The sequence below is a fragment of the Cervus canadensis genome, chromosome 1 (genome assembly GCF_019320065.1).
Source record: "Cervus canadensis isolate Bull #8, Minnesota chromosome 1, ASM1932006v1, whole genome shotgun sequence".
NCBI lineage: Eukaryota > Metazoa > Chordata > Mammalia > Artiodactyla > Cervidae > Cervus > Cervus canadensis.
In genome coordinates this window covers 35,225,248-35,245,939 of record NC_057386.1, presented here as the reverse complement: position 1 = coordinate 35,245,939, position 20,692 = coordinate 35,225,248, and the positions used below count along the sequence as shown (strand labels likewise).

Here is a 20,692-nt window from a genome sequence, read left to right as displayed (position 1 = left end):
CAGAGGAAGCATAGAAAAGGAAGAGGCCTTGCTAGGAAGAGGGGACATCTGAGATGGATCGGGACGACTCAAGGGAACATCTTGAGTGACAGCAAGGAGGCAGGAAAGAAAGGAGTGTGTCTGAAGCTGCTGAGTTTTTGCACAAGTCATTGAGGAGCTGTGGGACATGACTGTGGGTGGCAGATGGGGTCAGACCACAGCCTGGGGCTTGAGGCTGAGGAAAGAAAACCTGGGGGAAGAGCTGGCAGAGCCGGCATGCCCAGATCCTCAAGTCAGCAGCTGGGTCAGGAGCTGGAGCTGGAGCTGGAGCTGGGCAGGTAGCCCCCAGGGCTGGCTCAATTCATGGCGGTGTGCCCACCACAGGGAACCAAGCAACTCTGGAAGGTCCCTCTGCGAGGCAGCAGGAGGTCAACAGGAAGAAAGTGTGTAAGGCCCTGACCCTGTGCATATGTTACTCGGCCAGCATTGGAGGCACTGCCACTCTGACCGGGACCGGACCCAACGTGGTGCTCCTGGGCCAGATGCAAGAGTGAGTCGCTGGCCATGACTTTGGGGACAATAAACAGTGTGAGAGGGATGGGGCTGGAGGGGCCCACCCACCTCTGCCTTCTCTTCAGCTGGGTTCTGGGGCTGGAGGGACATGTCAGAACAGGGAGGATGTGCTGCCTTCAGCCTCTGTGGCCCAGCCCCACTGCACACGCTCAAGACCCCTCAGCGGGGGAGCTGATGTCCACAGACAGGGTTGCTTTTCACCCTGGGGCAAGTCCCATCTTTCTTTCCTGGGCTCAGGATTCTTGCTCAGAAGGGGAATGTGGATTGAACCCAGACCCCGTCATGGGAAATGACAACGTATTTTGAGAAGCAGGGTCCTTGGTTAAAACTTGTAGAAAACAGATGCCTCTAAAGACGCTCCCCTCAAAGCCGGTTCACAACCTTGCTCTTTAATGATGATGGTTCTATGATGTTGGGGAAGGTTAGCAGTTAGGTTAGCTGGTGCCTCACCGGCTCACCACTAGGGCCCTTCTAATTGCCCTTGAGGGGATGTGTGCTCTTGTGTGGCCCCCAAACAGGGGGCTGTTTGGAACTTTTCAGCCCTGACCAGAAAGGGACCAGGCTCTGATGGCGTAGTTCTGTGCCTGGTCTTGTGAGGCTGGGGTCACAGAAGTGAGAGGGTCCTGGGGCCTGCCAGTGGGATACTCAAGGGCGACGGAGGGTAGCAGATGCCTGGAGAGTTCTGATGGGTGATGTAAATGTGTTAGTGAAGATAAGTAAAAATCGCAGTAGGTACAGAGAGAAGGAACAGAAGTATGGTGGTGGCCGTCCTGTGTAGACAAGCACCCTGGACAGGGGTGGGGAGGGTGGCTTGGAGGTGGGAAGGGCAGGCCTGCAGCCTGGCAGGGCGGGCACTTGAGATGGAACAAGCAGACCGCTTTGCTTCTGCAAGTGTTTTCTGTAATGACAGCCTTATGGTTCTCCCTGGAGCTCCTCTGGGCAAAGCTGCCTGTCTGGGCTGAGTGAGAAAAATTGTGGCTATGTTGTTGTTTAGTTGCTCAGTCGTGTCTGATTCTTTGCAACCCCATGCACTGTGGCCCGCCAGGCTCCTTAGGCCATGGGATTTCCCAGGCAAGAATACTGGAGTGGGTTGCCATCTCCTCCTACAGGGGATCGAACCCATGCCTCCTGCATTGGCAGGTGGATTCTTTACTGCTGAGCCAGCAGGGAAGCGCTATGCCACTTCACTCTTGGGCTAAAGGGAGCAGCGCCTGGGCCTGGGGGCAGAAGTGACTCTCTTCCAGCCCCCAGGAAACACTGTCTGATCCCACCCTGGGAAGATTTTGAGATTTGATCTTTTAAGGGGGCCCTTCTCTTGTGGAAGCCCACACCCACAGGGTGATTCTGAGGAATCCGTGGACCCCCTGGACCTGTTGGCCAGTTATGTGTGTACAAAGGTGTATTCTTCTAGACTGAAGGGCCTCGCTTTTCATGAGTTTCTCAGCCAGGTGTGGACCCCTAGGAGGGTCGGCTGGTCACACTGCAGGCTTGTCTTGTGCGTGGCTCTGTTCTGGGGCCCCTGCTTGATTGAGAGAGTGCCGAGTGGTGCGTGTGGGTGGCTGGACCTCAGGAGGATGAGCTCCCCCTGCTTCAGACTAGCTCTCGGGGCCCAGCTGTAGCTCAGCCTCTGCCCAGAGGGTCCAGCCTACCCACTCTCCACAGCCCAGCATCTGGTAGAGATGTGGGTGGACTGGTGTGTCTCCCATCAGGTTGTTTCCAGACAGCAAAGACATCGTGAACTTCGCCTCCTGGTTCGGATTCGCCTTCCCCAACATGCTGATCATGCTCCTGCTCTCCTGGTTTTGGCTCCGCTTCATGTACATGAGATTCGAGTAAGTCTGAGATGGTGACACAGTAGTGGGTCTGCCCGTGCCGGGCCCTGCAGCAAACCCCTATGGCTCAGCAGCTAAGTCTAGAGAGTGCTTCCTGTCTGGTTCTGACCATTTCTCAGCAGCCCCATCTCCTGCTGGCTTGCCCTCCATTTCCTGCCACCCCTGCAGCTCCGCATGCCTTTGCACTTGCTATTCCCTCTCCCCGGAATGCCATTCCCTGCCTTCCTCCCTTCCAACCTCCTCAGTCTTCAAGGCCAGTTCAAATGCCGCTTCCTCGCTTCCTTGGCAACTCCTTTCCCAGCTCCCACCCCCACCCACCCACCCCCCCGCCATTCCGATTCTGACGATTGCCAGCTTGCTCACTGCTCTGGGCCTCCCTGGACACTCCGTGTTCTGAGCCCACCGCCCCCCACCCCCCGGCACTTGAAGTCATGCACCAGTGCCGCCCCCCACCCTGAGCTCCTCTGGGGCCTGCGGTAAGTCCTCTCTGACCCCCGCACTCGCCCAGCACCCAGCCCAGGGAGAAGGAGCAGGTGTGCCATTGAACTCGAGTCAAAGCAATTAACGAGACGCTTGTTCTTGGTGTAGAACTGGACAGACTTCCACTTGGCCGCAAGTGACTTTTAGGCCAGGTCACGGCAGACGGCCTGAGAGTGTCCCAATCAATCCAAGCCCAGATTTACTGAACGCTCACAATGTTCCCAGAAGCACGCCACTTCTGCAAAGTTTACCTTCTGGTTCCCAGCACACAGGCATGGTTCACCAAGGTCAACCTTGACAGCAGCCAGGCTTTGCACAGAAACCATGACGTGTGGCTGACAAACACCTCAAAATGTTGTTGTCATTTTAAATTTTTTTTTAAAATTTGTTTTTATTTATTTGACTGCCCCCGGTCTTAGTTACGGCACTTGGGATTCTTCGATCTTTGCTGTGGCAGGTGGGATCTTCACAAGGGCATGCACGATCTAGTTCCCTGACCAGGGGTCGAACCAGGGCCCCCTGCATTGGGAGCACAGAGTCTCAGCCCCTGGACCACACAGGGAAGTCCCTGTTGCTGTCATTTTTAAAGGCATGGACTTATAAGCCGCATGCTCTGTGCCTTAATTCACAGGGAGCTTGAGCTCCAGTGAAAAACAGGCCTATGTGGCAGGAGAGAGGAGACTTCAGAGCTGAAAGGCAAAGATGCCCATGAAAACCTGTGAGTTCATGGGGAAAAAGGGGCATTTTGGTTAAGTTTTCTTCTGAAGGAGGAATTGTTTTGAAAACTACAGTAAAAAAAAATCTCTATCCATAATCAGAGCAGCTGTATTAAAAACGTAAAGGTAGACTTAGGCCTCAGTCACATCCCCACCCTGCCCCGTGTCCGGACCCCCTCGTGAAAGGGAAGCTGCTCCCTTAGGCGCCTGGCTGCCCAGCTTGAATCCCTTACTTGGTTGGTTATGGAGAGCAATGTCAGGGTCTTTCCTTCCAGCCTGATTCATAAAAAATGGATCTTCCAGAGTTTATGGGCAGTTTCCTAGGCCATGTCCAGCCAAGGAGGCTGCAGCTCACCCCAGGACCCCTCAGGACTGGTGGGACATTGCTGCTGGCTTACACCCAGCCCTCCTCATCAGGCTGAGCCCTTAGTCAGGGAGGAGGGTTTCCTGGACCCCTTCCAGGGGGCTCAGGGTCCCTTGGCCTCTCCAGCAGCATGTCTACCCAGTTCATCAGCCTCTTGAGGAAGGCCATTCTACTGCAGAAGGACACTGTGCACCCATCCAGCCCCCTGGGGCTCCCACAGGAAGGCTGGATCCATCTGCCTTTCTCTCATGCCAGCCCAGAGGTCACCAGATGGATTAACCCAAGGATAAGCATGGAACACTTAGCCTCAGAGGGAACTGAAGGCCTGGCGGCACCACTATGGCAGGGCCAGCACTGGACAACTGAATATATGATGCTGCCCCCAGGGTCTGCAGCTGCTGTGTTGTCAGGATGTGTCACCAGCATCAGAAAAGAGCTGGGTGGCTACCAGAGTCCCCTCTTATCCTGTTCTGGAAGCCTGAAGCTTCCGGCCCAGCCCCAGAGTCTCAGGAGCTACAGGAGGCAATAGATTGGTGGCAGGTAGAACACAGACTCTCATGCCATGGGGGCGAGGACAGAGAGGCCAGCTCCCACCCCAGCGGAGCCATCCCCCTGCTGGATGACCTAGAAGGTATCCCTGGTGGGTGGCCCTGGGGACAAACAGCCTGGCCTCTTGTCCAAAGCGGAGATCCTGGCAGGCTGTGTAGACCTGAGTTCCCAGCCCTCGCCCCTGTAGCGTCCTTTCCTAACCCCTGAGCACCATGGGAGGCTGCATCCAAACATCCCTGAGTCCCTGCTCCAGGCCGAGCCCCATCTCCGGGCTGGCTCTTACCCTCTTAAAGGCGGTTCGCATCTAGCCCTGGCTCCAGGATTCAGCACCGGGATACCTATTCTGCAACTCCTGTGCTCCTTGGAAGTCTGACTTAGGGTCCCAGGAAGGACTCCCAGAAGGGAAGGCTCTCTAGGGACAATCAAGTTGGCCTTGCCACCACCTTCAGGCTGATAGATTCCTCGGGGTTGGTATTCTGTGTGCCAGTGACCCCAGCCAGTCCCTCCCCAAGACTTCTGTTGTTGAGTCGCTCAGTCGTGTCTGACTCTTTGAGACCCCATGGACTGCAGCACGCCAGGCTTCCCTGTCCTTCACCATCTCCCAGAGTGTGCTCAGACTCATGTCCATTGAGTCAGTGATGCCATCCAACCATCTCATCCTCTATTGCCCCCTGCCTTAGCCACACTCACTTCCAGCCCCCACACTCCCCACCCCCCTGCCCAAGTCTGCTGGGTCCCTAATCCTACCTCAGCTCCTTGGAATGTAAGCACCCACCTTGCTCCTGCCTGACCCAGTCTGCTGGGACCTGTCCTTGTTCCTTGTGTCCTCCTGAGTCACCTGATGATGAGGACTAGCATGCCGGTACCATTGAAAGCAGCTCCAGGCCGCAGTGGGAGAAGGAAGACAGGGAGCTTGAGGGAGCCTTGGCTCTACCGTGAGCTGGTTCCATATTTCTCAGTATCCCCTAGATGATGGCAGCAGCTGGCCTCTAGGCGACTGATACCGGCCAGGACGCCCTTGCCAGCGGTGGCTTCGATTCTGCTTGTTTCTGCCCCCTCTACTCCTGTCCATCCCTGCTCCATTTTGCTCAGTCTCCCACCCTCCTGGCCATCCTCTCTTCCTGAGTCTTGGCCTAGACTGGCCATCTGAGCTGTGCTATCTCAGGCTTCCTTTGGGGGCACCCTCCAGTTCTGGGGGCACCCTGGGGCATATGCTGGGCACACAAAACAGACTTTGCCACTACGTCCTGAGAAGTTGGGTGGGCAGATGACAGAGATGTGGAGTGGGGAGGGACTTGCTCAACGCCCCCTGGTGACGGGCAGCCCGCTGTGGCTTTCTAACACATTCTGCTGCCCGGTGTTCACACTTCCATTCAGCCAGCCCCGGGGCCAACCAGCACGCTCCCCCTGCCCTGTCATCTTTGCCTCCTCTAGTCTGTCCTGGGGCTGCAGCCTGGAAAAGAAGAGTGAGGAGAAGTCTGCGCACGAGGTGCTGTGGGCGGAGTACAGGAAGCTGGGGCCCCTCTCCTTCGCTGAGATCAACGTCCTGCTCTGCTTCTTTCTGCTGGTCGGCCTGTGGTTCACCCGGGACCCCGGCTTCATGCCCGGCTGGGTGTCGATCGCCTGGGCAGAGGGAAAGACAAAGTAAGTGGCTCCTCCCGCAGCACCTTTCATGGCTCTCCTCCTTTTCTGCCGTCCAGTTCTGGAATGCTCTGTTGGTTTCTGGACTTGCTTTTGTCTCACCAGTCTTTCCGACAAGCTCACAGATGTGTTCTTGTGGTCCCTCAGGGCAGCCAGGCTGTGACAGAAGTTTGTTGGGTGACGACTGGGGCTCCCAGTGCTCTGGTTCCCCAATCTCTGTTCTGCCGTCTATCCTTTCTTATCTTTCTCCAGATTCAGATGAGGCCCTCTGAAGACGCACATCCAGGGTCCAGAAGCTTCTTTAGAAAGAGGCTTGGCCAAAGGGAGATACGGAGTTTCTCTTCTGGCTAAGTTATGTGATAAGAAAGGAAGAAAAGTTGAGACCATGCATATCGTAGAAAAGGCAGAAGATGTGGTCTGAGAGGTAGCCACCTATCAGTGCCTTATTTCATTCTGAAGGTCTGCTTGGGGTCCCCCCAGAGTCCTTGCAGTCATCCTGGTGACCCCAAAATCCAGAGAATCTGGTTGAGAAGAGTGCATGAAGCTCATCTACAGAGCAACACAGGCTGAGAGAGGGAAATGAGCTGCTCAGGGTCACTCAAAGATGGTGGCGGAGCCAGGCCAAGAATATAGGTGTCTTGATTTCCAGCCTGGACTCAGTCTGCATCAGCACCCCTGATCTTGGCCTTTGGGGTATCAATTTTCTTTCTTTTTTCTTTCTTTTCATTTTAATTATTTATTTACTTGGCTTTAGTTGCAGCACGTGGGATCTAGTTCCCCAACCAGGGATCGAACCCAGGCCCCCTGCATTGGGAGCACAGAGTCTTAGCCACTAGACCACCAGGGAAGTCCTGGAGTATCAGTTTTCTTTTTCAGAGGAGCCAGCTTCCTCACATAGGAGAATTCAGACACAGAACAGGTTCGTTGCGTGACTGTCACTGCAGCCAAGCCGGGCTAATCCTATGTGCTTTCCCTGCCCAGGTACGCCTCCGATGCCACCGTGGCCATCTTTGTGGCCATCTTGCTGTTCATCATGCCTTCGCAGAAGCCCAAGTTCAACTTCTGCAGCCAGACCGAGGAAGGTAAGGCTCCTGTCCTGGCCTCCCACTCATCAGGGTTGGGGCCCTGGCAGCCAAGGGTCTCCATGAGGTTCCCTGGGCCCAGGAGGGAGAAAACCTCACCCTGTTCCAAAGGCCTGGCTCGATCACAGAGTCTGGACACTGGGTGTTTTCCAAGACTGCCCTGGGTATTGTTTGGTGCAAGACCTCTTCTTTTGCTTTTTAAGCATTTGAAATCTTATTTATTTTATAAGAGGAACAGAAAGGGATTTCCCATGATGCCATCAGTATTTTGGGGGTTTCTCTCTCCCTCCCAGTCTTTGTTAGTATGCATACAGATATTATATAGCTATAATCAAAACATATTTCAATCTGTTTTCTGTTGGATTTTGTTTTCATGTTTTTGTTTGTAGTTATTCTACAAACATTTCCTGTTACTGTTGCAGCCTTCAAATTTATTTTCTTAATTATGGCATTATATTATATCAGGGGGCTATAACCATTCTCCTGTTATGGAGCATTCTGGCTATTTTGAATGTTTCATTATTATAAATGAATGTTTTTGTATATATAGCTTTTTCTTTGAGAGTGTTTCTTCTTTAGGATAAACTTCTAGCAGTGATGGTGCTGGGGTAAAAGAGTATATATATCTTAAAGGCTTTTAAAATGTATTGGCAAATTGTTTTTAAACAGGCTGTACCAATTTATAACGCTACCAGAGCATATAATAGCTTTAATATATCATGCCTTTACCAGCAGTCAATGTAGTGATTACTGTAAATTTTAGCCGATTTACAGCTATGAGATGGCACTCATTGTCCTTGCAGGCTTTTTGCCCCCTTGATGAGATCACTTTTATCTCTTTTGTTTGCTAATGCTGCTTTGGGTTGTGTGTGATTTTTTTGGCTGTGCCATGCGGCTTGTGGAATCTTAGCTTCCCGACCAGGGATTGAACCCATGGCCCTCAGCAGTGAAAGTGCAGGGTCCTGACCACTGGACCACCACTGGAATTCCCAATGTATGTGTGTGCTTTTATCGTCTCTTCTCAGAAAGGAAAACTCCGTTCTATCCACCCCCACTGCTGAATTGGAAGGTGGCCCAGGAGAAAGTGCCCTGGGGGATCGTGCTTCTCCTGGGGGGCGGCTTCGCTGTGGCTAAAGGATGCGAGGTAACTTCTCCACTGCCGGGGCGGGGGCAGGGTGAGGGGCTGCCTAGGGCCTCTTCCTTCACCGGGAGGGCAGCTGAGAGCCTCTGCACCCCTCCTTCCCAGCACCCCGGGGCTCTGCCTCTGTGTTTCCGTGTCTGTCTCCTCCACGTAACTGCACATTTCAGGAGGACAGTGCCTCTGTCTTGTCATCTGCAAACACCGCACCATGAGTAGTACCTGAAACAGAGCAAGTGCTCTCTGATTGATTTCAGAGACGAGTGAACGATCCTGGTTAGCCAAGAGAGGCGGGGGACGCTGGGAAGTCTCCTGGGAGGCTGTGGGAATAATGATCTCTGCTTTGATTTACTCAAGGCAAATCTTTCTTTCAAATCTTTGTGAATAGTTTCACCATTTCCTTTGGTTCATCTACCTGCTGACCTCTTTTGTTGATACTGTTGCCATTTAGAAATTTTTTCTCTAGCTAGGTATGTAGTAACATAGGAAGAGAACAGCATTTGGAAGAAAATACCCTCCAAAATGCAACTTTCTTCCTTCCCTCCTTTCCTAATAGGGAAGCAATGAGCTAGAGGGGGAGGGGATGAGCTGCCTTGGTGCTGCTGTCCTTCATCCATCTGTTCATTCATCTGTGCATCTGTCCATCCATCCGGGAATAGAATGTTATAGATAACTTGGTCTATCTTACTATTGCTGTTTGCTCAGCATCTAGCTGGCAAGTAGTGGGTTCATAAATGTTTTTTTGATGAACATATCCATCCATTTAGTCACTTCTCCTTCCAATCATCCATCCATCTATTCATCTCTCATTCATTCATCATCAAACCTTCCAACTATATCTATGTTAGGTCAGGCATAGGAATTACAGAGGAGACTGAGATACAGTCTCTGTTCTTGAGGATTTCCCTTCCTAGAGATGGTGGGATATCTGGAAGAGCAGTTCAGAAAGAAGTGACACACGAGTAAAGAAATAAGTGTGAAATAACCTAGCTGAAGAACAGCAGAAGATAATAAGGCTGGTGTTACCTCCCAGAAACTGCTTCACTGAGGGTCAAGATAAGGAGTGTGGACTTTATTCTGAAAGTGGTGGCAGCTACTGAAGGGTTGAAGCCAGAGAGTGACTTGGTCAGATGTACACTTAGGAAAAATCTCTCGGATGTCTGGAGTGGAGGTCTAAGAAGGGCGGGGCTTGGGGGAGACCCAGTAGATGCTCTATAGCCTTCATCTAACACAGTTTCAGGACACTGGACTCCATGGACCACTCTCTCCTCCTTGAAACTCTTTCCTCTTTTGGTCCCCCAAACATCATTCTCTCCTACTTGTAACTCTGGCTGTTCCTGCTCTGCCTCCTATGCTGACTTTTTCTCTATTTTCCTATAAATATGAGTGTTCCCAAAGATTCTATCCTTAGCCTCTTCTCTGTCCACTTTTCATCCTCTCCCTGGACAATCTATTCTCAGCCTAAAGCCCTAAATATAAATTCCCAGTTTCTGGCTCAAATCACTCTCTTGAGCTTCAAGAACTATGGGCGACTGAGAGGAGATGAAGGACTTGAGATGTTTTGGGTGACATGGTCACTGGGCATAAAGAATAAGGGGGAGAGAGACCCCAGGATGACTCCTTAGCCTTCTAGGTTGGACAGTAGGTGAGTCTAGTCACCTAGTTGGGGAGCACAGGGGGAGCAGATTCTGGGCTAGAGAGGGTGAATTCAGGTTGGGTCGTGTTTAGTCTGATATGCTCCCAGGACGTCTGGGTGGAAATCCAGACAGTAGACCAGCTAGGCTGGAGACACAGATTTCAGAGACAGCAGAGTGAGGTTGGAGATCGAAACTGTGGGCATGGATGACAGCACCTATGGTATGTATTCAGAGAAAGAGAGCTGGAAGTGAAGGCTGGCCTGAGCTCCTCAGAGAAAGATGAAGGTCCCTCCAGGCTCTGGAGGAGCTGTGAGCCAGTGGCCCTGTGGTGACTGCCCTCCCTGTGCTTCCCAGGCTTCGGGGCTATCAGAATGGATGGGGAAGCAGATGGAGCCCTTGCACACCGTGTCCCCGACAGCCATCACCTTGATCATGTCCTCACTCATTGCTGTGCTCACGGAGTGCACAAGCAACGTGGCCACCACCACCCTGTTCCTGCCCATCTTTGCCTCCATGGTAAGTAACTTGGCTGGGGGAGAGTCGTCATTTCAGAGGAAGCTGACTGGGTCCCTAGAGAGGCAGTGACATCAGGGGCCCAAGCCTAGCTAGGCTTTGGAGACCCAGGTCCCTGAGTCCCTGATGGCCCTGGGCCTGCCCTCAGTGCTTTGCTGGTTCTTCTCGGTATCCCCTATGCTGACCCGAAGTGCTCAGCAAGAACTGGGTGCTCTAAATTTGTTTATAAACGTAATTGATTATTTCTCAAGCTCAGGAGGCAGTGCTGGCACCAAGGAGGCCATGGGGGAATGATAGAGGGGCTCTCAGAATGTAGCACAGGTGAGCGGGAGGCCTGCAGGACAGGGGTCACCACTGGCTGGAACCCACCAGGAAGAGATCTTGGGGGAACTGGAGCCTGGGGATGGTGGGAGGGGAGAGGACGTTCTCCGGAGATGGAGTAGTGGCACCTTAGGGAGGCCTAGGTAGTGGCAAAGGGTAGTGGACCCAGCAGGACAAAGGCAGAGAGGACCCAGCTGGACAAAGCCCATGTAAAGGAAATGGTTGCGGGACTGAAAACTCCCAGAAGCCCTGCTTGGCAAGCTCAGGGATCATGGAGCATTGTGCCCTGAGCCTAGAGAGCTTGTGAATGAGGGTGCTGAGGGTCAGGCTAAAGAACTGTGTTCTCTGGGCAAGCGTAGTTGGGCCTGAGAAGAAAGCAGAGCATTATAGGAAGCTTGACTGCCATCTTTTCTTGCATCTCCTTCTGTCACTCATCACATGGCAGTACCAACTCAAGGTGGCACAGAAAAAGGCCTAGGTTTAGAGTCAGAAGACCTGAGTTCAAGTTCAGGATCTTCCAAACCCATCACTCAAGTTCTTTCTCCTATGCGTGCACTGAGGGTCGAGTAGGATGAGGGCTATGAAAACCCTCTGTAGATGGGAAATGAGCCTGGGAAAGCTGGGGCTCACTACCCTTTGACATTCTGGAGTTCGGAGGACAGACTTACAAAAGGCCTCAGCACAGGACTGAAGTTGGTACATTTTCATTCAGTTGCCAGAGTGTCCATGTGTATACAAAGCAAACTCAAGTGACTTTCTCCTTTCTTTCCAAGTGAAGATGGAAGAGTTAGGAAGAGCAAAGTGGCCCATCTCCCCCACCCCTCAGCAGGTGGCCCAGAACAAAAAGACGCCAAGGAGCCTCTTTTGATGCTGGTCATGCAGCAGTGAGGACTCCCTCCACACCCAGAGGCCTGGCTTTCACTCCCAGACCAGTCAGATAAATGGGGGTCTTCATCAGAGCAAGTGGTCAGGCCTTTTGGAAACAAGCTTTTCTAGAATCAGAAGCCCTGAATTAGATTCCCCACAGGCCTCACAATCCTGGCTCAGCACCACATGTGGGCAAGGGGAAGGTGGTGACTTCCCAGCTTGGTCCAGAGACACGTGGGGTGCATACATCATGGGGAAACCAGGAAGGAAATTGGCTTTTCCGAGACCTGTTTACTCACAGGAACTGTAACCTGAAACCCGCTCATACCCCTTGACTCTGGGAATTTTATGTTCTGGAGTCTATCTTAGGCAAATCATTAGAGATGCTTACAAGTTTATACTATAAAGATGTATATCACGGAACTGTGATAAAAAGTACTTCCATAATAGTAGGGGATTGGTGAAATAAGTTATCATACATTCATACAATGGAATACTATCAAGTCATTAAAAAAATCATAGTCTTGAAGGATACTTCATAAAATGGGGACATGTAATTTGTCAAAGCTGAAAATGTGTACATACACATGGCTGGAAAATGTCTAATAATACAAAGAGCATACAGACCCTTACCCTTTAGCCTCCTCCCTAGAGATAACTCCTATTATTAATTTCTTAGATATCTTTCTGGATGTGTTAGACACACACATACATGCAAGCATGCACACACTCTCTTTTTAAAAAAATGGCATTATTTCATAGTCCTGTTCTGCACCTTAATATATTACATCTTATCATATATGTCAGAGATCATTCCATTGTTAAAACATAAAACCTACTCAATTCTTTACAGCTGCAAACGATTCCATTGTTTGTATGTATATATATTATTTGACCATCCTGCTACTGATGGCTGTTGAGACCATTTACTGTGTGTTGTGCTGTTACAGTGTCCCACTGAACTGCTCTGCATGTGTGTCTGCCCTCAAGTGCATGTAGATCCGCATGATGGATTATTCACTTTGGTAGATACTGACAGACATTACAAATTATATCACTGATTTATTCAACAGATATTTATGAGCATCTGTCTGCTCTGTAGGTGTGGCTGAATTTTAAGCTTTAGAGTAAAAAAGATGGATACCAAATTCCATATACAAAATGAACCCAAATGTGTACAGAAACACATACATACTGAGGCACATGCACAGGTGAGAGACGTGGTCCCTACCCTCCAGGCTCTCTCTGTCTGCATCAGGACAGACAGATGTGCACACGTGGGCGGCAGGAGCATCCAGCACAGTCTCTGGCATATAGTAGGTGTCCAAGAAATACATGTTGAATGAATCAAGGGGGTTCAAAAAGGCGTGTTGGGGAGTTTAGCCTTCAGGGTCCGGCAGAGTTACCATCCAGGTGTGGCAAAGGGTAGTGGACCCAGCAGGACGAAGGCACAGAGGTGGGAATGCGCTTAATATGTTAGGGAAATGCTCTCAGACTGACGGTCCCAGAAGCTTTGTTTTCTGCATCTGTGACATTGTGGTGCTGTGTTTTCCCCCAGTCACGTTCCATTGGCCTCAACCCGCTGTACATCATGATCCCCTGCACGCTGAGTTCATCCTTTGCCTTCATGTTGCCCGTGGCTACCCCGCCTAACGCCATCGTGTTTTCCTATGGACACCTCAAGGTTTCCGACATGGTAACGCCGCCGCTTTTGTTCACTCGCATCAGCTATGATCCTTTGGTCCTGAGGGATACCCTGTGATGCTAAACAGTTTGGAACCAAACGTCCAGACCTAATTCCTTCTTTGCATTTATAAGCAACTTTTTCATCTTTCTGACACCATCTCTTATTTCATAGACTGTTCTGTCTCTCAAAGCTGAGAGGTAGGTTACAGAATCTCCCACCATGAGGTGCCCAAGCAGCTATTACGGGAACCTTCACTGAGCACTTGGAGGGGGTGAGGGTGGGGGTCCCATGTGGGCAACGTAGACTTCACAGATTAGCAAGAACACAAGAGTCAGGAGGGGCGAGGCTGAGGATAGGGGAAACACGAATGGCAGCCAAAGAGACTGATAGAGGCTATAGATGGAGGCGGTGGCGGCAGGTGGGTGGGGGGCAGGCTCGGGGCTCGGGGATGGGACACCGCTGCCTGGGAGAAGCAGATGCTGCCCTAGAAACAAATGCAGCCAAAGGAGGGACTCTTCTGGCAGGAGGAGGGCAGGTCTGCAGCTGCAGAATGGGGAGAGGCCAGTGTGCAAACAGGGGCGGCCAGTGAAGAGGGAACGTCCCCCGGCCCTTCAGGCGTCAGTTATCTCAGCACCACCATGGGATATCTTCGGGACTCCAGGGGGCACTCTCACACAGAGGGCAGTCCCAGAACCCAGGGACTGCAGGCTCAATTCTGATCCCCAGTGAAAAGTCTGCCACACGGTTTGAGGGCAGTGGTTAGTGACCACGCAAAGAAGGCAGCTCAGGCTCTGGACAGGCCGGTGTGTGTCAGTGGGAGGGCGAAGGCGCTGGGGTGAGCCCTGGACATGGAGTCAGACCAGGCTCTTCAGTAACTCGCTTGCCTCCCTGAGGCCCAGTTTTCCAGGTGTCCCAGTGGGCCTGAAGAGTCTGCCTGTTCTGCCAGTTTCCCAGGCTGCCTTGAGCAGTGATGACTCGTACTGGATGCACTGGACGTGAAGTTACTCTGCCTGGGGGTGGGATGAGGACAGAGTCTGGCCTGGGGATGGGAGGCCCAACCAACAGCTTTGGTTCCCTTCTCCAGAGCATGGATCCCCGTGTCCCACTCAACTTTGTTCTGACAGCCTGGCAGACCCAAGGGTGCTAACTTTGACCCTGTTCTTTTCCAGATGAAAACAGGACTAATAATGAACGTCATTGGAATCACCTGTTCATTTTTGGCCATCAACACCTGGGGACGGGTCATATTTGACTTGGACCAATTCCCTGCCTGGGCTAATGTGACAGCACATTGAGACTTTGGAAGAGTTGCAAGACCATGCCCACAGCCCCCACCCTCCCAAGGACTCTTGAACCTTCCAGTATGACTTGCCACAGAGCTTTGGGGTTCATGTCCCAAAGTGACCCCATGATGCCCACACCCTATGGAGACCCAGCCGACAGGCCAACTCTTCCTCCAGGCCTGGGGTCTCAGCTGGGGATGGGCTTTGAGAGGGCAGGCTCCGAAGTGAAGGGAGCCTGCCGTGAGTCTGCTGGCGTCCATCTTTGCTGGGGGCCTGCCATCACCTCTGGGACGGTCAAGGTCCCGTCCCCACTCAGCCTCGAGCTGGCCCCCTGGGGCTGGGCTCTGGGATTCATTTGTCATCCACATGGGAATCAGATCCCAGCTTGGGAGGTGAGAAAACAACCTTCCAGGCCCCGTGCCTCTCCCAGCTGCCCTTAGGCTGCCTCGGATCCCTCCTGGCACTAGGAGGGGTCAGCCCACAGCCCAGGGACGGAGTGTCAGGTCCTGGGCAGCTCCCCACTGCTAGAGTGAGAGTGGGAACGAGAGCCTCCTGGGACCACTGGGAGTATGGTGCCACCACCGTACTCAAGGATGAGGAACTTGAGTTGCTAACTTCCGGATGACACCACCTGCTGCACCCCACTTGTAATCTACTCGATTGTAACTGACGATTTAGACCCCCTCCCCAGCTCTGCAGGACACCTCCTCAGACCCCTTCGTGGTCTGCCTGACATTTATCGGGATCCTCCCCAGCAGGTTAGTTTGGCTCTCCCAGAAGATGCTTTCCTGCTCCATGACAGCTGGGGTCACACTACATATGGGCAGTGGTCACACTACACATGGGCTCCTCTGGGCCCATAGCTGGAGACCGAGTCTGCCCTCACCTGCAGGTGCAGGGGGATGGATAGCTGTTAACTGCCAAGAGCAGGCTTCCTTCAGAGTCTGTCTGTCAGGCCAGAGTTTGGGCTTCTCTGGGGAAAGCTCCCTTTGCTGATTGGCCTTGACAGCCAAGCCTGGTACTGGCAGGGCATCACTGAGAACCAGCAGCGCCCAGTGGTCCCCGAGCAGATAGCCCCTGCCCATGCGTGCATCTACCTGAAGTTGAGGGACCAAGACTCCAGAGTGGCCTGGGAACCCTCAGAACCTTGGGGAGAGAAGTGTGGGAGAGCCCTGTCCTCCTGCCCACCAACCCAATTTTCTTTCCTTCCTGTGCTGCGCCATTGATGTTATTTCTCAGAGCAGAAGAAAGTCTGGGAAACTAAGGACCCCCATTCTCTCTCCTCGAGGACCAAGCTTATACCACCTGATTCCTTGGGGTGGGGTGACTCCTGACCGTCCTGTCTCCCATGGAAGGTGCACCAGGCTGTCTCTGGCTTTCTGCCGTGTGCAGGACAGTGGGGTGGGGAGAGGCAGGTGGATGAATGAACACTTACACATTGCCCACTTCCCGTGTGCCAGGCCTCCCCGTGCCCTGCTAATGATCTCATTCAATCTTTGCTGCAGCCTGTGAGATAGGCAGGTGTTATTAACCTCCTCTGTCTTCATTAGTACTGGGGCTCAGAGAGGCCACATCGTGTCCAGTAGTCACACATCCAGTTAGTGGCAGCTGAGGTTCTGATTCAGACCTGCCACCGTCATGTCCACTGCTGCTTCCTCTAGCCATTAAGGGCCTTGGCCTTGTAGGGCCTGTAGGGAAAGGTGGGTGACCAAGAGCAGGTCTACCCAAGGCCCTACCTGCTCAGGGATCATCCACAAGAGCCCCTTGCTGCTGCCTCCTCTGAGATGGGCTCAGAGCTGTCCTGGAACAGACAGGGGTGGTCTTTGCCCAAAGAAGCAAAGCTTTTGGTTGGAGAGAGCAGCATGGAAATGGGCCACCTGCTCTCCCACCAGGGTGAAACCGCACCACCCCTTTATCACTACTCCCCACACTGCTGCTGCTGACATGTCTGCCCGCCCCCCTGCCCCCCCAGTGAGGGCTCTGAGGACTGGCACAGCCTGCTGGGTCCAGTGCCGGCACTACAGCAGGCCACCACAAGTGTGATTAGTAAATAAATGATCAGTATGGTCAATTAGATGCACGCCTGGTGGTAAGTGAGCAAGGTCAGTGAAGGTCACCCAAGGTGGGCAGTGAAGGATGAGTAAGACTGGCCGAGCTGATGGGGGAGGATGTGGTGGCATGGGGGAAAGGGTGGGGAGATGCCATCTGATTGAGGAGTGATAAAGCTGGGTGGTGCTTCAGGAGAGCAGATTCCAAGGCTGAGGAGGCTGACCAAAGGCTGTTTCTAAACAGCTTCTCTTGAACTTGGCTGGAGTTGCACTAACACTTGTGGCCAGTGCCAATCTGGATTGCTTTCAGCTGCAAGTAAGAGGAAACCTAGCTAGCAGTGACTTAAATTCTAAAGGCGGCATTAGTCGCTCAGTTGTGGCCAACTCTTTGTGACCCTGTGGACTGCAGTGTGCCAGGCTGGCCTGTCCTTCACCATCTCCTGGAGTTTGTTCAAACTCATGTCCCTTGAGTTGATGATGCCATCCTATTAAGGCATTTCATGTCTACTTAACAAGAAGTCTGGAGCTAGACAGTTACTGGCACAGGACCAGCAGCTCCCTTGGGCCACCAAAGACTCAGGCTTGACCATCCACTCTGCCATCTTAAGGATACTGTGGCTTTACTGTCATGCTCGACTCACACTATATACACCTGCATTGAAGGCAAGGTACGGGATGGGGGCTGATAGTGCATACTGCATTTTCCCCTTTTAGTAGGAAAGCAAAAGTTTTCTCAGAAAGCCCCTATAGTCCTCCTTTTATGTCTTGTGGGCCAGAACTAAATCATCTGCCCACATTGAGGCCAATCACTGACAAAGGGGAACTGGAATACCATGAGACCAATTAGGATACATCTTTTAGGCTTGGGAAATTGGCCTATGTTTCCTGAAATCAAGCGATATCCACCTAATATGAAATATGAGTCTGGCAGGAGGAAAAAAAAAAGGCTGGGAGCCCTTGGGTAGGTGATAAACCAGGGTCTGGTATTATGACTCTTTCAGAGGGCTGCCCTCACTCCAGGCTACTTGAGTGGCCCCCTTTCCATGGAATTCAGTAGAAACACGTTCTGTAAGTGTTTGGTCAAGAATTTCACCTCTGCCCCCACTTCCAGGAGAACCACTGGTTCAGGAGGCTAGAGTCTGAGTCAGGGACCAAGCTCAGTCCTGATGTCAGATACTGAATAAGTAAGCCCACTCTCTGGGCCTCAGTTTCCATCAGGGAGGGACTGGACGAGAGCATCTGTCAGGAGGGCCTTTCCCCAGAGTCATGTCAACCCTTAGCCCACTGACCCTTCACTTGCTTGGGCCAGGTGCAGCCCCATGGTGTCTCAGCTTAAAGCCTGTTACATGGCGCGTTCCCTGCCCCCATCTGGGTCTCAGCCATTTGCTGAAAAACTCTGAAAGATTTCCCCCATTGATATTTTGCCTCTTCCATTTTGTCAAGAGGTTCAACCCAAGACCCTTGATTTGTCTCAGCACACATCAGACATATGGGCCCAAGGTGAGCTGAAAACATATCTTGACCCTATGTGTTGCTCTCTGAACTGTTTTGCCAAGCACTTAGGACTCCACAAGGATCCTATGCATTCCGGGGTTCCTTGTTGGATCCTGGAATTGGGATCCTTCCCTGGCCCTCTGAGCTGAGAACTTCCTTAGGGCCTCCTCTGGCAAAGCCAGTGAGCAGGGCATCTCCCTGGCAGGTGAAGTCTCCTCCCTACCATCGCTAATGCACAAAAATTATGGATAATGAAGCTGTTGCTCTGCAGGGAGTCAGCACAGTGGCACAGAGTCCAGTTCTCAAAAAGAATACAGACATTCTCAGGTAGGACCCTTGATATATTCTTGTTTGTGGAAATAAAGACCAAACCCTGGATTGTCTGGTTAAAAACTACACCTGGCAGTCCTATTCTTAGCTCAGAACTCCTTCTAGGGTACTCTCTCCCTTGGTCCAATATCATCTTAAAAGCCTTGTTTTCTTTCCACCAATGAAGCATTTTTTCACATTCAAAAAAAATTTCATCAAGATAAATCTTCCATGTCATGGGATGGGTTTTTATATTCTTCAACAGAAAGCTTATCATTTATGGCTGAAATCCTTGTGCCCAGATAGTTAGATACTTGGTTTATTTCCCGTGGTGTCCTGACCCAGGATTCAGGTTCTCACTTCCCTGCCCTGGGCAGGCCTTCCAGAAGCTTCTCTGATAGGCTTGTGCACATGCCGACTTCCACTTTCAGAGACACAGGCCTCCCACTGCTGGGCAGTATCAGAGCAGCAGTTTTGTCTCTGCTTCCAGCTACCAGAGAAAGCTTCCCTGGTGGCTCAGAGGTAAAGAATCAGCCTGCATTGCAGAAGACCCGGGTTCAATCCCTGGATCAAGAAGATCCCATGGAGGAGGGCATGGCAACCCACTACAGCATTCTTGCCTGGAGAAGTCCCTGGACAGAGGAGCCTGGCAGGCTGCAGTCCTAGACTTGCAAAGACCTGGACACGACTGAGTGACTAACGCACAGACATTTTTTCAGCTACCAAGGGTAGAGAAATATGACATCCCAACCTCCGGAGAGCCTATTATCCAATCAAGAAATTTTAGCTAGTTTTTATATCTAAAAAGTTATCATGAACACAGTGAAAAAGAAATTCCAACAGGTAAAAAAAGCACTGAGATATGCCCCTCCCCTTCAGACCTTGGGGCCTCCAGGCCCTTCCAGAAAGGCAACACTTGTCCAGCAGTTTCTTACATGTCCTTCCAGACGTGTTATATACACAGTTAGCTCTCGAGGGTTGGCTCCAGGATCCCCAGGGTACCAAAATCTGCAGATGCTCCAGTCCCTTATATTAAATGGCCTAGCTCGGTCAGCCCTCCATGTCCGTGGTCCTGCATGGTAGTTCTTCCTTCTGGGAGCGTACTATACGCATCTTCTGTCCTTGTTGACATTCCTCCCCGTTAATTGATTTGGAGATCTTTCCATTCAGCACGTATGAAGTTAGACTCCCCCTCCCTCATTCAATAGTTAATTTTGCTTTTATTTTTTAAAATTATTATCATTTGACCGCTCCCTGCAGCTTGTGGAATCCTAGTTCCCTGACCAGGGATTGAATCCAGAACCCTGGCAGAGAAAGCACCGAGTCGTAACCACTAGACCACCAGGGAATTCCCAGTTTTGATTTTAAAGTAAGATAAAATGAGATGTGACTCACACAGATCTGAAGTGTACAATTCAGGGATTGTATACACTGTATACAACACGTAAGCAGTACCTTATTTCCATTTCCGAATGCCCTTAAGTTTCTCTTGCCCCTTCTAGGAATCCGCACCTTCCTGAGGCAATCATTGTTATGATTTCTATCACCATGGGTTGGTTTTGCCTGTTGAAATTCACATCAATGGAATCATACAGTACACACTCTGGTGTCTGATTTATTTTGTGCAACACATCGCTTTAGAAATTCATTCCTGTTGTGTGTATGCATTCCTTCCTTTCTTTGTTGTGCTAAGTAGTTTCTCATTGTATGACTATGCCACAATTTGTTTATTTTTCTCTGATGGACATTAGTTTAGCTCCAATTGAAGACTACCTGAATAAAGCTGTTATAAAATTCTCTGCACAAATCTATTTGTGGACATGTGTTTTCACTTCTCTTGGCTGTGTGCCTAGGAGTAAGCCTCAGTCTTTTTAAAAGGTGCATAGTATTCCATCTTAAGTGTATATGCTTGCTTAGTTGCTAAGTCGTGTCCGACTCTTTGCAACCCCATGAACTGTAGCCCACCAGGCTTCCCTGTCCATGGGATTTTCCAAGCAAGAATACTGGAGTGGGTTGCCATTTCCTCCTCCAGGGGATCTTCCCAAGCCAGGGACTGAACATTGGCCGGTGGATTCTTTACCACTGAGCCACCTGTATATTGTATAATAAACAAGACTCACTTGATGGACTTTTGGGTCATTTCCAATCTTTTGCTAAGACTATAGTAAACACGTCTGTA

The 20,692-nt window shown here is 51.4% G+C and overlaps 1 protein-coding gene across 1 annotated transcript in view; it reads left to right on the top strand.

Annotated features, from left to right (window-relative positions):
• The window catches only part of SLC13A5 (solute carrier family 13 member 5), a 29,808-nt gene extending 9,488 nt beyond the window's left edge, over positions 1-20,320 (top strand). Inside the window, exons 6-13 of the mRNA XM_043477370.1 lie at positions 364-529; positions 2,262-2,384; positions 5,928-6,137; positions 7,116-7,216; positions 8,242-8,360; positions 10,346-10,507; positions 13,251-13,388; positions 14,549-20,320. Of these exons, the coding sequence (XP_043333305.1) occupies positions 364-529; positions 2,262-2,384; positions 5,928-6,137; positions 7,116-7,216; positions 8,242-8,360; positions 10,346-10,507; positions 13,251-13,388; positions 14,549-14,674 (1,145 nt within the window). The 3' untranslated portion in view covers positions 14,675-20,320. The remainder of the gene's footprint in view (positions 1-363; positions 530-2,261; positions 2,385-5,927; positions 6,138-7,115; positions 7,217-8,241; positions 8,361-10,345; positions 10,508-13,250; positions 13,389-14,548) is intronic.
• Positions 20,321-20,692: the final 372 nt, after the last annotated feature.